Here is an 18,162-nt window from a genome sequence, read left to right on the forward strand (position 1 = left end):
CAGGAAAAGCACAGTGGTCCTTTGATACCCACGGGATATCAGTCCCAGGGCACCTGCTTATGCCCAAATCTCCAGACACTCTATTTCCTTTATGTAACAGTACCATGCTTACATATAATCTACACAAGCCTCTCCTAAGGTTTTTACCACCTGTACTATACTTAGAAAACTGAATAGACTGCAAATGGCCAAAGGAAAAGAGCAAGTGGAATGCTCTGTACATGTTCTACCATAGAACCAGTTTCCTCTGGACTTAACAGGACTAGCCCCATCTTGAAGCAGAATGGCTGTAGTGACCTACAGAAGACCCTGGTCCACAGTCATTATGGTGATAAACAGAACAACATAACAAAAAGCCAATCCACAGAAAGGTTAAGGGGCTGTTTATACTCCCCCTTGGAGACAGAGAGGGTATCACATGATGCTTCCCTGAGATTCCAATCACTTCTCTCTCCACACCAACTGTGCACAGTATTTAAGATATACAAAACTGACTGGGGTTTTGATTTTCAGTAGTGAAACCAACATGCTAAAATTATTGATGGTTTGGTAAATAACCCCAGTAAATAAGCTGACTCCCCATCTGGTCTCAAGGGGTCTTTCTTTAATCTGTCAGCTTCTTTTCTACCTGGGGTGCAGATGTTTCTTTATGTTTTTCAAGGAAAGTCACAAGAGAGACATCAATATGGCACAGTGTCTTAAAAATATTCTCAGCCCATGGATCCAAGGGTCAACTGGGTATGATGAACAGCTATTTAAACGGCAAAGGAGAAGTAATCAACCATCTAACTTAGTGTGTAAAGAACACTGAGAGTGAAGGGGACCTCTTATGAAAATCCCTGGGCACAGACTGGATTCTCAGAGGTCATAAGCAGGGCTGCAGTAAATTACAGCTTTAAAATGAACACACCTAAGATACTTTGTCCTTCTACTTTGGCCCATTTCCTGTGGGACATGAAGCAATTATGTTAAATTAAATCCAAGTAGACAATCAAGAAAAGCAAACTTCAGTCTCCTAGTAAATGTGAGTGACCTTTTCTGACAGTACACATCGCCTCTAAAACTATGTGCAATGTTTCATCTTTCTGTTATAGGAAGTCTTAAATCAGCTATGGTCTACTGAGCACTCTCAACACTGACTTTGGTACTCTAGCTATAAATGATGTTTGTTTCCAAAGAGCCGGCTAGCTATAAAAGTTATTTACAAATTCTAACCTTCTTCTTTTATAAAGTGTGTGTTTGTGTGGTGCTTATGTGTGCATCTGTGTGGGAGAGCTAAAAGACCAGCTCGGGTGTTGTTCTTTAGAAACACTGTCCACTTCCTCTGAGGCTTGGTCTTTCACTGACTGGCCAGACACTCTCCAGTTAAGCTTGGCTGGCTAGGCAGTGAGCCCCAGAGATCCTCCCGTCTCTGCCTTCCCAGCACTGGGATTACAAACGTGCTACCACATCCAGCATCTTATGTGGGTGCTGGGAACCTGAAGAGCATTTTGACATCAGACATGGAGATACAGAGTTTGCCCAGCTGGCTTTGGGTCTTGCTTTGGTCCAGTCTTTCCTCACTATGTCCCTTCCATACGTTTTGTAATGGTAATATCTATCCTGTGCCATTATATGTTGGAAGTATGTAATCTTTTTTTAAAAAAATTTGATTTCATAGGGGATTACAGTTAAGAAATTGCATGATCTCAGAAGAGATTTGAACTTTGGACTAAATGCATTTTGCATTATAATATTGTTACAAGTTTATGGGTGTCAGGGAGTGTAATGTGGTAGTTTGGATGTAATTTGACCCCATAAGCTCATAGGGAATGGCACTATTAGGAGCTGTGACCTTGTTGGAGGAAGTGTGCCACTGTGGGGGTAGGCTTTGAGGTCTCCTATGCTCAAGTGACACAGTGACACAGTTTACTTCCTGTTGCCTGCAGATCAAGATGTAGGACCCTCAGCTCCTTCTCCAGCACCAAGTCTGCCTGCATGCCACCATGTTCCACCATGATGATAATGAACTAAACCTCTGAAACTGTAAGTCACCCCAATTAAATGTTTTCCTTAATAAGAGTTGTCATGGTCATGGTATCTCGTCACAGCAATAGAAACCCTAACTAAGACAGGATCAGACTCAGGTCCTCAGCTTGCAAGGAAAGTGCTTTATCAAATAATCTATCCAAGGCCAAATTCTAACATCCTTACATATTGAATTTAAAAAAGCATTGTTTAAAGATAAGTGTGTGAGTACTGGGCTTTCAAACAATTCCATAGGTTTCTTTTTCTTTCCCTTTATTCAGTTTTTTTAACTTTTGTTTTTTAACAAGGTCTCATGTTGTAGAATATTATTTTAAGATGTGTTACATTTGTTCATGCTGTGGAACATTTGTTTAATGATGCAAAGACATGTTGCATTCTTTTATGTTGCATTTGTTTAACTCTGTGAAGCTGTGTTACTGTGCCTGTCTAAAACACCTGATTGGAGCTGGGTGGTGGTGGCGCACGCCTTTAATCCCAGCACTCGGGAGGCAGAGCCAGGCGGATCTCTTTGAGTTCGAGGCCAGCTGGACTACCAAGTGAGTCTCAGGAAAGGCGCAAAGCTACACAGAGAAACCCTGTCTCGAAAAACCAAAAAAAAAAAAAAAAAAAACACACCTGATTGGTCTAATAAAGAGCTGGGCAAACAGCTGAGTGACTAATAGCAAGGCAGGAGAAATAGGATAGGTGGAGCTAGCAGGCACAGGGAATAAATAGGAGGAGAAATCTGGGAGGAGAAGATCAAGAAGCAAGAAAAGATCAAGGAGTGAGAGAAGGAGGAGGACTCCAGAAAGGTATATAGAAATAGAGAAAGATAAAAGTCCAGAGGCAAAAGTAGATGGGATAATTTAAGTTAATAAAAGCTGGCTAGAAACAAGCCAAGCTAAGGCCAGGCATTCATTAAGTAAGAATAAGGCTCCTTGTGTATTTATTTGGGAGCTGGGTGGTGGACCTCCCAAAGAGCAAAAGAGCCAAAAGAGTGAAAAATAAACAACTACAGTCTCACACAAAGCATATTGGAAATGTAAATGCAAAAGACGGAGAACATCTGAGACGTGAGTTTGTATAGTCCCTTAGCATGTTGATCAGTTTACCAACTCCGAAGTAAAAAAAAAGACAAATGTCCTAGGCATCAACTGCAGGCATCAACTGAGAACACTGGAAACTTACTTGTATAAACTGATGGTTGGCTCAACTGCCAACAGGACAAAGGGCGCTGCCGTGTAAGAGACAGCCAGCTGAGTGGTGGCCCAGGTAACCACGTCATAAGCAACCTTCCGAGCTTTGGAGGAAAGAAAGTGATGTCTGTAGTTGTTCCTCACCTGCAAACCAAGAAGGCAGAAGTAGGAGGCAGGAGCGAAAACTGAAATGACTTCCACTCAGTCACACACACAAGAAGTGGGACCACAGGAACACAGGCTGAAGAGCAGAACCAAACATCTGAGTTCCGTTTTCAACCAAAACCCCACCAGCTTTTCTTATTACATGTATGTATGTATGCATGTATGTATATATGTGTAAATATATGTGTGATATAATACATATATACATATCCTTTTTAACATCTACCCCCCCCCAAAAAAAACAGTTAAAGAACTTGGCACAGAGCTGGGTGGTGGTGATATGTGCCTTTGATCCCAGCACTCAGGAGGCAGAAGCAGGAGGATCTCTGTGAGTTCAAGGCCAGTCTGGTCTACAGAGTGAGTTCCAGGACAGCCAGGTAGCCAGGGCTACACAGAGAAACCCTGTCTCGGAAAAAAAAAAAAGAAGAAGAAGAAAAAGAAAAAAGAAAAAAAGAACTTGGCACAGAGCCCTCCAAAGCCTTTTCTATTTACATGTATCTACATTTATAGTCCTAACGGCACTGGTGAATTTTTTAGCCAGCTTGATGGTTTTTTGTTTTGGTGTAATCTGTTGTATTCTTGTTGCCACGTCCATAAATATTAATCTTCAATGTTATTTAAGGTAATTAGGGAGACTTAGCTTGTCTACTTGCCCCTTGTTTTGCTGCTACAGTTTTGTAGTGCATGCTCTTACTGATAAGTCTCTGTGTTATACCGTTTCCATGGCTACAAGGGTACAAGCATCAACTATTACCACAACTAAAAGCAACTGCTGTTTACTGCGTGCTTCCTGTGTGCCGTGTCTGTGCTAATAGTTTACATGGACTGTGTCTGTTGAGTCTTCTAGCAAGCTACCAACACTTCCTGATGAAGCAAAAGACCTTTCTTAGGCTGGGGATGTACTCAGTTGGTAACTACTTGTCTATGACGCACAAAACACTGGGATCAGTCCCCAGCACCTCTTAAATCTGGGCACCATGGCATGGGCCTATGATCCCAGCACTCCAGATGTCCAGAAATGGAGGCAGGAGGATCAGAAGTTCAGAGTCATTTTTTACATACATAGGGAGTTCCAGGGTAGTCTGAGCTACAGGAGATTCTGTCTCAAAATAACAGTAAACCGAAACAAAGACCCCACCAACAACGATCCTTTTCATCCACTCTCACCGCCTCAGAACAGAGTTTGCGGTTCCATCCATTCAGAAATGCTGGGCAGGAGGTGTGAAATTTTAATAGCTAAGTAGCTGACCTCCAGCCTTCCTGACTGCTGAGTTCATTCTCTTGCTAGAAGAAAAAACAAAACTGTAAGCTCTGCTCCATCAGTCCCCTTTCCCATCCGCTACCTAACATACTTGTGAAAACTGTTTGCAAGGCAGCAATAGACAGGATCTATATAAATCAAAGTCTGTTCCAGAAGAGGCCACTGGAGTAAAGATACTTTAAGGCATGATACTCTGAATACATCAACAAGCAAAGCGCTGACCTTTACTTCTTAGTTTGTTCAAGCAATCTGTTCTTTAGTTTTGATTCAGAGCTGGAGTTGGTACATGAAGAACAAACAAAAGATCTTTCCTGCTTCTTCTCATGTTCAAATATGTATTAATATTTAGAATTTTTAAAATCAGCATGAATAGCAATTTTCTACCTTGTTCATATGTAAAATTTAATATATTTCACCTAAGTAAAACAAGAACCTTCAGGGGAGAGCTCATTTTATCCGATATGATATCTGGACGCCTAGACACTGACTGGCATGTGACAGGGCTGCTGAAATATTCATAGAAAAGTGCACTGAAGAATGAGTAAACAGTAAGAGCTCGGAAGATAACCCAGTGTGAACTGAATATCCAGAAGCCACTTTAAAAAAAGAAAAAAACAAAACAAAACAAAACAAAAAACAACCAGGCATCATGGCATCCAACTGTAGTTCTGGAAGCAAGGGAGTGGAAATAGGTAGATCCTTGAGGCTCATTAGCAGCCAGCCTAACCTGCTGTGAGTTCCAGTCCAGCAAGAGACCCTTTCTCAAAATAAAATAAAATAAAATAAAATAAAATAAAATAAAATAAAATAAAATAAAATAATAAAGGGTGCAAATTGAGAAACAACACCCAAGGCTGTCTCCTGTTCTACACACACACACACACACACACACACACACACACACACACACACAAATGCACCAACAAACACTCACCAACCCACACCCATACCCCATGCACACACCAGGCAAAATGAGTGAATAGCAAAATTTACATATAGTACAACTAACGTTATTGGAGCCTGAAATAAGAGAGACGATCATCATGATCAAAGAACAAAATGAAACCAAATCTAAAACTCTGTACTTAACACAGTAACTTTATGCTTAGATTGTATCAGACATATGAGGTTAGATCTGGTCTCCAATAGATGCGGTTCCTTAGGCTGCTACCTCACTGACTTCTCAGAGACATGGTGAATTACTTCTAGGCGTAGTATAATGACACGAGAAATTAAGCAGGGTATAAGCAAACTGAAGTGTGATAGAGCCTGCATTAATTAATAAACATGATCATCTGTACATGTACATTCAGTTTTCAATGATTAAAAATGTGTCTTTTTCTCAAGGGAGTCATTTGTTGCTTGTAAAATTCTTATTGTTTTACTCTCTGCAAATTAATCAGTTAACCACTTTTACAATGGCAAGTCCTTATACGTTGAAGTATTTCTGTAATAAGACAACGTTTTATACGTTATTTGAGTTTTCCAAATATCATTCCAAAAAAAACCAAACAAACAAAAAACAAAACAAAACAGTATCCAGAGAGGAATTTATCACTCTGCATCAGAAAGTCACTCCCAACAACCTCACACCTTCACCACTGCTTAAAGTAGAACACACACACACACACACACACACACACACACGCACACGCACACGCACACGCACACGTACACACATGCATGTGCACCCCAGGTTGCTAGAGAAAAAGAGCCAACAGCTGAAGGAAGCTTACCGCTCTAGCTGCCAATGTGACAGGGACTCCAGTTAAGAATGTAAAGTAGTATCCCGGGTAAACACCATGCCACAGAGCAGACAGCAGGAAGGTGAGCTCGGTAGGGTACCAGGGGACCCGTTCATAGCACACACTGTAAAGAGAGGAAGGACCAGCAAACCCATGGTGAAAACGCTGCATGCCTCCACCTGCATCCCTTTGGGGCAGATCTCATGGAAGTTCTCAGATCCATTCTGAGAGATGCCTGCCTGACTCTTAGGAGGGGCTTGTAATGCATGTAACCTGTGCGTCTCTGGCATCCTGGAGCACTATCAGACATGCAGCTCATGGCTCTGCTATACATTTTAACCTCATTAGACTAAATGGTCTGAAGCCCATCACATGGTCTACTATAACAAAGGTCTCAGGGGTCTCTTTCAACTCAACACAAGTTCTTGCCTTACAGAAGCAGGGTCCACCAAAGGGCAAATCCACTAGAAGTACTGATATGAGTGTCAACAGCATTAAAATGCCTGGGCTCCAGATAAGCATCCGGAGAAATTATCTTCATTTAGCCAACATTAATTTATCTTTCCAACCAGGCCCCTATGACTAATCGACATGACAACCCTTTTTATCTTTCTGGTAGGAACTCTATTGAGAAATTAGTGTGGCAATTAGAGGACCTGCTCAGAGCACATCAGATTTTAAATCAAGATAGAGGTGAGTAGTTCTTACCTCAAATGCCTGAGACAAGAAGCCTTTTCAATTTGGGATCTTTTTTCAGAGTTCAGAGTGTTTGCATACACATGAGTTATCTTGGGGTCGAGACCCAAGTCTAAAATACAAGCTCATTTGTGTTTTGTGTATATCTTGCACACACAGCTGGAATGAAGTGTCACCCAATATTCTAGTGTGTGTGTTCTGACTGCCATCTGTCACATGAGGCCAGATGGGGAATTTTCCTCATAGGATATCATGTTAGTGTTCAAAAGGCTTCAGACATGGTGATACTTATGGTTTCATGTTTTCAGATACGAGATGTTCAATGTGGGAACTACACTGAGAAGCTAGAAAAGTCAGCGGGTTCCTTTGAAGATCTTTGGCTCTTCTTGAGCCAAAATTAAAGTAAGTGATAAGAAGTGAAAGGGGGCTTTCTCCCCAGAACTCAGGCTATGCATTGCCAGTGGCAGTCAAGGTAGCCACTACATTCTTCAATAGTGACAGGGTCCCAATAGAAAATGCAACAGTAAATTCAAGCAGTTGTCAAGAATCCACCACTGATGGTTCAAAAGTAACTGATTTTTGTTGTTATCCTTGGCTGCACTGGTACTCACTGTAGCCCAGGCTGGCCTCGAACTCACAGAGATCCACCTGCCTCTGCCTCCCGAGTGCTGGGATTAAAGGTGTGTGCCACCCACTGCCCAGCAAAAGTAGCTAATTTACACCTGGATTCAGGGTTTCATCTCTCTTTCATTAGAGGAAAACAAACGCAACTGAAAGAAAAACACAGGCTTGAAACTCTGTTCTCAGTAAGATTTCTTTTTGGCATGAGAACTAGCCATGCACCTTTTTATTTTTTTTCTTAGTTCTTTGTATCTTTTTGCATGAGTGAAATATTTCATTCTCAATCGTCTTGGGCTGTACACTCCTAATGGAAACTGTATGACTCTAGGCAAGCCAGGACTACTCAGCATAAAGAAATAAAGGCTGGTATTAAAATTGCTTACAACATTAATTAAAAACAATCATGTTCATATCAGAATTTAAAAACGGCAGGAACAGGCAGTTTTCAGAGAGCATCACATCAGCTTTATTTGAAGAATTACTACATTGTGTCTCCTTTGCACCAACAGTTTTGAAGATTTATTATCATGTATGTATTTGCATGGTGCTGTGGGATGTGCTGTATGTTAAATGTGTTGCTCTGATTGGTTAATAAATAAAACACTGATTGGCCAGTAGCCAGGCAGGAAGTATAGGTGGGACAAGGAGAGAAGAGAATTCTGGGAAAGTGGAAGGCTGAGGCAGAGAAACACTACCAGCTGCCACCATGACAAGTGAGATGTAAGGTACCAGTAAGCCACAAGCCACGTGGCAAATTATAGACTAATAGAAATGGGTTAATTTAAGATATAAGAACTAGATAACAAGAAGCCTGCTGTGACCATACAGTTTGTAAGCAATATAAGTCTCTGTGTGTTTACTCAGTTGGGTCTCAGCGGCTGTGGGACTGGCGGGTAAGAGAGATTTGTCCTGAATGTGGTCCAAGCAGGACCAGGAAAACTCTAGCTATAGCATGGAGGTTTTTACACATGAGTGCATGTGCCTTGGAGGCCAGAAGAGGGCACTGGATCCCTCAGAGCTGGAGTTACAGGTGGTTGAGACAACCCACGTAGATGATAGGAACCGAACTCGGCTTCTCTGCAAGAGCAGTCCACGCTTAAGCCCACCCACCCCTTCAGCTTCGTCTCAGTGTTTCGAATTGTGAAAGACACTGCTCATCAAAAGCAAAACCTAGTCTCTTCCTATGCTCCCTGCAGGTTCAGGTGCATTCACGAGGTGGAGTTTGGTGCTCCAAAGACAGCATATTCATAGTTCCCTAACAAGTAATGCTTCCCAATTTAGAATGAACACAGAAACAGGTCAGAGAAAGGTCAGTACAAACACAGGCATGTGGGGTATGGTAAAGCTCTCAGTGCTAGGAATAGCAGTGGCCCTCTTCAGGGATTTGATGTTGACACTGACTTCCTAAGATCTGAAAACTAGACTCTCCTGGGTATCAAACTAAGCAGCAGAGAAGCCAAATGCCTAGTTCCGGGAACAGACCTTTGGTCCTGTATCTGTCACTCATAGATCTGTGACTGGGGGCACTCCATATAACCGCTCTGCTCGCTTTCTTCAACTAAAAAACAGAGTAATACTACTAATAGCATCTCACAGGATTGCTGCAAGGAATAAACGAGAGTGTGGAACTGAGTGATGAGCATTATGGGATGAAACAGGCACGTACTGGGATCTTCTCAAGTCACCGTTTCCACTTTTTTATTTACAAGATGTGGATAATAATGTCAAAGTGTCAGATGGTGTGACTGGCAGCCAACTGCTGCCCCCGCCCCCCGGGAGTCCCTAAGCATATCCCTGCCATGAGCAATAAGATAGTTCTTGTGTCCCTTACCATTTCAGCCACGTAGATGTCTGAATATTCCAGTTTTCTAAGTACATTTTGAAACTCGTAGCAGTCTAGAAACAAGAAAATAACACCTATCATTAGCTTTAAAAATACCCAAGCAATGGAAAGTCCTGCCCAGAACTCCCTTGCTCACACAGACGATGTGGATTTCAAGCGGGATTACTCACACACAGTTCAGTCAGCTGTTCTGCCACAGGCAGTAACATTTTCTGGCCTTTATAAGATTTACTTTGCCGCTAAACCTTGGCTTGGAGACTCAAGTCTGCTCAAAACTTATTTCTACATTAGAGCAAAACTGAGGGGAAGTTCTGTCAATTCCCTCCCACTCTGATGTTTAAAAAACAAAGTCGAACGACTTAGAACTACTCTAAAAGGAGATTTACCACAGGGAAAGTCTAATTATCGGATTGTAGGGCTTTCGGGACAAGTTAAATGAAACTGTTATCTTTGTACTGTGTGACCACGTGCAAACTAGGTCAGCCTTTTACAGTCACTTCTATAAATAGCTTCCCAGTCCCAACTGCATCCAATTTTGCCTGAAATAGTAAGAGACTTCATGCATGAAGGGATCACAATACAGAAAAGAAAATAAAGAACTATCACCCGTCTGGCAATAGTGTAAGTCAGTCAACTGCCAAAGAAGACAGCCCCAAATACACTATGACCTGCGCTTTCTCATTCAAAAAGTAGCAAGAAGTGTGGTTTTCCCCCCTGGAAACTCTTCAGCCATAAGAAACCTTGTTTAGGCCACACACCTGCCTAGTGGAATATGCTTGAAAGGAGAGAACAGGCCAAGAAGGTAGATGACACAGAGATGCAAGATGGCCTGACAGATAATACAGATGACAGACAGATGAGAGAGAACACAGGTTGGATAGACAACAGATGATAATAGATGAATGGCATAAAAAAATATATATAGGTAGTATGCTTCTTAGTTTTTTGTCAACTTGAAACAAGCCAGACTTATTTGGGAAGAGGATCTTCAATTGAGAAAGTGCCTCCAACAGATTGTCTGTAGGCAAGACTGTAGGTTGTTTTCTTCATTAATGATTGGTGTGGGAGTGGTGGACACTGTGGATCGTGCTGCCCCTGGGCAAGTGGTCCTGAGATGTATAAGAAAGCAGGCTGAGAAAGCTATTAGTGAGCAAGCCAGTAAGCAGCACCCCTCCATGGTCTCTGCATCAGCTCCTGCCTCCAGGTTCCTGCCCTGTTTGAGTTCCTGTCCTGACTTCCCCCCAGTAACAGACTACAATGTGGAAGTATAGACTGAAATAAACTCTTTCCTCTCCAAGTTGCTTTTGGTCATGGAATTTTATCACAGCAATAGAAACTCTAAGACAAGTAAACAGATATGGATAAATGACAGATAATAGATCAAAAGACAAGAGGAAACTGGATGATGGGCAGATGACAGATGGAAGGTAGATGGATGATAGGTAACAAAACAGACAATGCAGGAGAGATTGTTAGGAGATTTATTACTTATTGAGTTTTTACTTCTAAATCCAGTTTGTTTCTGTTACATAGCTAACAGGATGCTGTAAAACATGGCCTGGAAGGACCGTAACTAATCAGACTTCCTTGTTGTTCCTTTGGTCTTGCCCCACATCAAATACAATTAGTGTTCTCATTTTCTCTTACAGTAACTATGTAACTTACTATCAGCCTTTGACCCCAACCACATGCCCATAATGGAAGGGAGCTGTCTTGGGTGCACAGTTGGGGTAAATTCACGGGCAGCCAAAAGCCAAGGGGGTCAGCTCTGAAGGGCAGTCACCTAGAGTGCTGCAAGGGAGTGAAGTCGCTCTGCAGTCTTCATATGCTTTTCCAAGAATGGGAAAGGTAGTTATGACATCTGGAAACTTCCCATTGAAGAAGTGGTTTACTATAATGGGGCAAATTGCTCACTCAGAACCAGTTCTAAATTTGGTACTTTTTTTTTTTTAACCATATTTGCCAGGGCTTTCTGACCCAAGGAACTCTCAGATTCTCTAGAATCCAAATATCAGTATCTCCCTCACCCCTAGCTGTTTCTGCGATCTGATAAGCCTGAGGCAGCAAACAGCACCAGGAATTTAAACTGAACACATAATGCAATTAGGTACCAAGTGCTAAGTGGCGGTGGAAGAAGAGGAGGAAGAGGAAGAGATGAAGGAGAAGAGGACGAGGAAGAAGAAAAGAAGGGAAAGAGGGAGGAGGAGGAGGAAAAGGAAGAGGTGGGAGAGGAGGATGGGGAGGAGGAAATCGAACCCTCCTTATAAACTTTTGGTTGGTGAAAGGCAGGCCACCTTCCTGCTGGAGGCCTTCCAAACACAGAAGGCCTCAGGCGGAAGAAGGCAGAGGTTTCCTCAGAGGCTCCTTTTGGTCTGCTTTCCACCAAATGTGGGTGGAAGATGGTCAGTCTCCTGGGTTTCCTGCTCTCCCTGTCTGTCCCCGGGTAGATGGAAATAGAAAACTAACCCTGAGTGGGCTGACTAGGGGACTCATGCTCCTGCTGCCCAGCGAGGAGCTGGGCCTTCCTCTACTTCTGAAGGACAAAAGGTTCCGTGGCTCCGAAGTCATGTCTGTGCTAGCGCCAACAAGGTAAAGCAAACTGAGATGATGTGGTCTGAAGGGAACTGTTTCCGGAAGACACAAAGAGAACTGTGGTCCGAGAGGAAAGACAGATGAAAAGACACACTATCCTGGTGGCCTAAAAGGTCTGCGTTGGGATAGTCCTCAGAAAATCAAATGAATTAAAATTGCCCCCCCCCACAAAAAAAAAACACAGCTGAGCATGCTTAAGGCTAAAGGCATAAGCCTCTGGTCTACACTCTGGACTGAAATTCAAGTCAAACACAAACAAAAGAAAATGACATTTTTACTTTCTGCTTGGTGGAAAAAGAATTAAACAATAGAAAGATTTTTCCAGGCTCTTTTTCAAAATTTTGGTGTCATTTTTCCTCAAATCATTAAACGTGTCAAGAAAGTAGGTCTCCTGGAGACAAGATGACGATAATGTGGAGGAGGAAGAGGAGGAGAGGGAAACGATCTGAAATAACAAATGGTGAAGGGAATATGGGGGCCAGGCATCTCCCCCAAACAGCTTTCCCCAGGATTTGGAAAACCTACACTCACAGCAACTGCTGGCTGTATTCACTGAGGCCATTTGTTCCAGAACCACAGTGTTCTCACCTCTATCTTCCAGATGTTCAGGTTAGACAGCAGATCCCAACAGGAATGCCCGTCCGCGTCCACGCCGCTGAACCCAAAGCCAGCTGCATTGTGCACTGCATCCGCTGTGGGTTTAAGACAAAATGTCAGGAACCAGGCAAAGGTCTTTAAAAGAGTGCAAACATTGTCTAGCTCCAATACTGATGCTTATTCGGTAGTTTCTTGGAAAATGAGCCAAAAAACACACAAAGGATTTGGCATCATTATGAATCAGGCTGTTTGGTGACCTTGGTTTCTATTAATTTGTTCTGTAGCCTTTGAGTGCTTGCAAAAACACACAGCACTGAATGTCCATGGAATGGACAGGGGAGTTTCAAGGGGGGTGAAGGAAAGAGGTAAAGATGTTAGCAGTGGGATTCAGTGACTGGCAGGGTTTGGAGAAGAGAAGAAGGTAAAACACACCCCTGCTTAGAGGAAAAGGCAATGACCAAGAGTGATCACTAAAGATGTGACGGGATTTGTTACTTTCCCTGTTGCTATGAGTAAGGCAATTTAAGGATGGTTTCTTCTGGCTCATGGTGGGGAAGGGATGATGGTAGAGACATGAGGCAGCCGGTCACACTACACCTTCAGTGAGGAAGGAGAGAGAAAGAGAGAGAGAGAGAGAGAGAGAGAGAGAGAGAGAGAGAGAGAGAGAGAGAGAGAGAGAGAGAGAGAGAGAATTCTGGCTCTCTATTCACTTTCTTTTTTTTATTCAGTCTGGGACCCCAGACCATGGTTCCATTCACATTGAGAGGAAGTCTTCCTACCTCAGGTAAGCCTCTCCGGAAATGCCTTCAGGCATGCCCAGAGGCATGTGCAACAGGTGACTTGAAATTGCACCAAGCTTATTAACAACATTAACCATCTCAGGTGTTAAAGGGTAGGCGAGCTACCTCAGGAGAGACCCAGTTCTGGAAGAAAACAGGAGCGTATCCTTGACAGGCTACATAAAGGAGATGATTGGCTAACACAAGATACAATTAAGGAAAGTTTACATCCACAACAAGGTAGAGATGCTGGCCTGGGAACTGGAAGCCAGCTGCAGTGGAAGCTACACAAGGCCACAGTGATGAACACCCTGCCAGTGTGTAGTAGCAGAGCTTGGGAGGTAGAGACAAGAGGTTCAACAGTGTGGGGTTATTCTGGGCTACATAGCAATGTAAGACTAGCCTGAGCTATGGAGGAAGTTGAAGACCAGTTTGAACTACACAGTAAAATTCTGTCTCAAAAAGAAAGAAAAGAAAACAGCAAGTCATCTTACTCACGAAGTCATTCTGAAAGTCCCTGCCTCTATCTTTATTTACTTAACTAAACTATAAGAAAATGGCCCCCAAAGGAACAGTCTACCTCAAATCAATGCCTTAATGAGGTGTTTTGTAACCAACTGGAGTCCTGACAAGCCCTCACTGTTATGATGAAGACCAAGAGAGTAATTTTCTCCTTTATCATATTCAAAATTCTGTTAGAATAAGCTCTTCAAGAAAATAGTCGTTAATGACTCACACTAATTAAATCAAAGCACTTTACAGTTCTAGACTGGAGGAGGTCCTAGAGGATCCTCATAAAAGTTTAAGTCCAAATGCAGACAGCTTTTCAAACCCACTGGAAAGGAGCCTGCCTACAGAACAGCCACTCTGAAGGAAACACTCTTCTCCAGGTGGAAGGGGGGCTCTGAGCTCAGGGGTCCAGCATTTGTCCAGCACTTTCCTTGGGTTTCATCCCCAGGACAGAGAGGGAGGGAAGGAGGGAGTGAAAGAGGGAGAGAGAGAGAGAGAGAGAGAGAGAGAGAGAGAGAGAGAGAGAGAGAGAGAGAACACAGCCCTATGTTCATCTCTTCTATTTTTGGCATAGTTGATGATTTAATGATGATTATCTTAGGCTTGGCTTCAGTTGAAAACTATCTGGTTTCACAGAAGAAAGGATTTAAAAGGACAGAGCCCCGTGACATCCTCTCTCCTCTAGAGGGAAATTCAGTAGAGAAGAAAAAGAAAACAAAGCAAGCAAATGCCTGAAAAAGAGCCTCATGGTGTCGACATCTATGTGAGAACAAATCTATGAATGACAAACGTCAAGTAGGTGACAGCTAAAATCACAGCTGGACAGCCCATGGCAAGGCCAGAAGAGCAATTCTTAACTTCTAGCCTCCTCCTTCAATTTTATGCCCAGCACTCCTGGTCAGAGCTGAAAGAAGCAATCAATGATTGTACATAGTGCGCGCATGTGCATGTGCGTGTGCATGTGCGTGTGCGTGTGCGTGTGCGTGTGCATGTGTGTGTGTGTGTGTGTGTGTGTGTTCCCTAGTCGTCATCTGCGATAGTCAGATGTTTTCACAACACACAGGAAAAAAACAACTTCAGGCAGGGACAGATTTACTTCAGCTCAGCCCGATATTGCAATCCATCACTAGAGGGAAGGTGGGGTGTGGCAGAGCATGCCACATCGTGGCGCTCACGAAGCAGGCAGAGCAAGAATTCCCCTGTCCTCATCTTTGCCTTCTCCCCCATCAAATCCCATTTGAACCCTCAGCCTACACATGGTGCTACCAGCATGCAGGAATGGAATTCCCTCCTAGCTCACTGTCTCTGGAAATGCCCATACAGACACACCTAGAAGTGTGTTTTGCTAATAGCCTGTGTGTTCTCAATCCCAGTAAGCTGGTCCTCAAGATGAGCCATCACACACCTTTCAGGGGCTCTGTACCCAACACCTTCCAGGTATTTCCTATTTACCCTCACAGCAGCGTGAGGAGGATCAGGAAGGTAGGCTCAGCAGCATAGTAATGGAAGAGCTAGAGGAGGTGACAAACTTCTGGAAACCTCTCCCCTAAGGATAAAATGTATGTAACAGTGGCACCTATGTTAAAGAGCTATCGAAATGCGCACAAAGTTCACAGCACAGGGTCCATCCAAGGAAGGACTCAGGAGATGATGGTGGGGGCCATTTTTACTGTAGTGGCCTCCTCTGATGGGAGTGCAAAGGAGACTGAGACTGGAGATGTTTGTTCATTGTGCAGACCATTCCAGGGTAGGTAGCGCCAGAATCTGAAGGTCAGAACTGATTCCACATCCTAAAGGGCTGAGAGCTCCTTTTTGAGATAACTGGCTCCCAGAATCGCCCTATTTGGAGAGTCGGGATTCCCTGTTCAGCACGGCGCTTTCCGCAGAAGTTTATCCGAGATTCCATCACGACCTAGAGCAGCCAGAGTGAGGTTCTGACTCATAGCCCCAGACTGGCTCTCCTTTACCCATGCATGGTGTAACTTACATGTCAGACAAACTGATTTGGATGCCCCTTTGTTGGAGTTGGTGGTCCTTAGGACACAGCCCAGACAGCTGGGCCTCTTGAATTAGTACCAATTATTTGGGGTGGGGGGGATCAGAACTGGATGTTAAGTCCAAAGAAAACAGTTTTATTATTTCTGTATAAACAGTAACTAGAGCAAGTCTAACACAGTACAGTACAGCTGACATCCAATGAGAGGCCAGCTTTAAGGATTAAATTTATAATAATTTATAATTAGTACATCAATTATATGTAAATGGCATTTTAAAGAGCCGGATAAAACAGTTATTCGGTTAAGCAATTTAAATATTCCCTGATGGACTATTCATTGCTTCTTTATTCATAAATAATACAAAGGTTAATTTCAGACTAGCCCATGTAATCGAAACTGGAGAAAACTTCAAATCTCAGCTATGCAAATTAACGGAGTGTTTCCACTAAACAACCAGGAAAACACAAAGACGGGGCAGAGGAGACTGGGGAGAAAAGGAGCTCTGTGAGCAGGGAAAGCTGTCCAGAGGAAACACATCTACATTCCAAGAGCCTGGGGAGTTCTCCGCAAGGGCAGAATGACATCCTGTTCCCTGTCCCCTCCCACCCAGACCCTGTCAGCACAACCCACACCCACCTTGTGTCAGACTCTCCCCACAAGGCCACGGAATGGCCTTTTTTCCTCCTTAAATCTGGAGCTGATTTAGTCCAAAGCCAGCCCTAAAGCCCTGAGATACAAAACGTGGGAGCAGACAGGATAGGGAGAGAAGAGAGAGAGCAAAGTCAGTGAAACCAGAGAATGCAGTAAAAGGGAAGACATTCTCAGCACTCCCCAGCCCCTCTCTCATCATAAACACACACACACACACACACACACACACACACACACACACACACACACCCCTGCACACATTCATACTCAGGTTAGAGCAGAGAAAAAGCATTAACTCTTTTGCATGGGAAAACACACAGATACAGGGATCCAAATAGACTCCTAGCTACCTGACATGGAAATGCCTAGCTACTGGAGAAATAAAAAAGGGAGCATTATTAACTAGTAAAGCAACAGCAGAATTGGGAAGGAGGGGAACAGGTTTTTGAAGCACATTTACCCTCCATATTATGCCCCTGGGGCAACTCTTGATGCCTCCTGCCTGGATGATGGAGAGGTCTGTGTTCCCACAAAATGCCATAGTCTTGAGATGCAGAAGATGTTTCCTAGCTCAAAGCCTGGTGTTCAACAAACAGCCCCTAAACTAAACTGAATGGAGATGGAAACAAAACACAGCACACCACAAATTCTAAAACAGTTCTCTCTAATGCTGGGTGTAGTAGTTCACACCATTAGTCCCAGCAGAGGCAGGTGGATCTCTAGTCTACAGAGCGAGTTCCAGGTCAGCCAGGACTACCTAGTAAACTCCTGTCTCAAACAAAATAACAAACAGCTCTAAGTCTAATGTTCTGGCTAAACATTAGAGAAACACTGCTTTTGGGCTGAACTTACACGTAGATATTTTTGCAGCTAAAAATAACCAGGCCCCAGGAGAAACTGCTTATTGGGCACAAAGTTTATGTTTGGGGCAATGAAAGTTTCTGGCTCTTAAGCTTAACTGTCATGAAGAACCTGCCAATGCTGGACTGCATGCCTAAATGGCCAAACAGTCTATTTTGTATTACATATATTTGAATGAAGAAAAAAATAATTCTGCATCTGCAAAGTTTAATTTGGACCATAAAATCTAAAACACAAACTAAGAAGAGAGCCTGAGTCATGTGCTATTCCTTAACCTGCAGTCTGTAGACAAAACACTGGGACCTGCTGAATGACCAGTTTAACTTAAGAAGCGAAGTCCCCGCTCTCTCTAACCTTCCCATCTTAAATCAAAGTCCTTTACCAGTCTTGGTAAGCGCATAGGTTCTTCTCTTAGCAAAGCTTTAAACAAGTTCATCTAAAATTATTTCCAAGGAAAGAGATGAAGCCTTGAGATTGGCCAACATGCCCCAATAGAGAAGGAGAAAAAAAGATGTGTGATAAAAACCAAATGAGGCTGAACTTTTCACCAGGAAGAGGAAAACCTTGAACTCAGCTTCCTTCCGAAGCAGCAAGCTCAACCAGCATTTCCTTCATCACGTGCAACCTCATCTGAGATGCGG

At 43.2% G+C, this 18,162-nt stretch overlaps 1 protein-coding gene across 1 annotated transcript in view; it reads right to left on the bottom strand.

Annotated features, from left to right (window-relative positions):
* Positions 1-18,162, bottom strand: part of Mboat1 (membrane bound O-acyltransferase domain containing 1) — a 105,879-nt gene that overhangs the window by 3,231 nt on the left and 84,486 nt on the right. Inside the window, exons 9-12 of the mRNA XM_059262340.1 lie at positions 12,715-12,818; positions 9,523-9,587; positions 6,366-6,498; positions 3,196-3,347 (exon numbers count right to left, since the gene is read on the bottom strand). Coding sequence (XP_059118323.1) covers positions 3,196-3,347; positions 6,366-6,498; positions 9,523-9,587; positions 12,715-12,818 — 454 coding nt within the window. The remainder of the gene's footprint in view (positions 1-3,195; positions 3,348-6,365; positions 6,499-9,522; positions 9,588-12,714; positions 12,819-18,162) is intronic.

Source organism: Peromyscus eremicus, chromosome 5 (genome assembly GCF_949786415.1).
Source record: "Peromyscus eremicus chromosome 5, PerEre_H2_v1, whole genome shotgun sequence".
NCBI lineage: Eukaryota > Metazoa > Chordata > Mammalia > Rodentia > Cricetidae > Peromyscus > Peromyscus eremicus.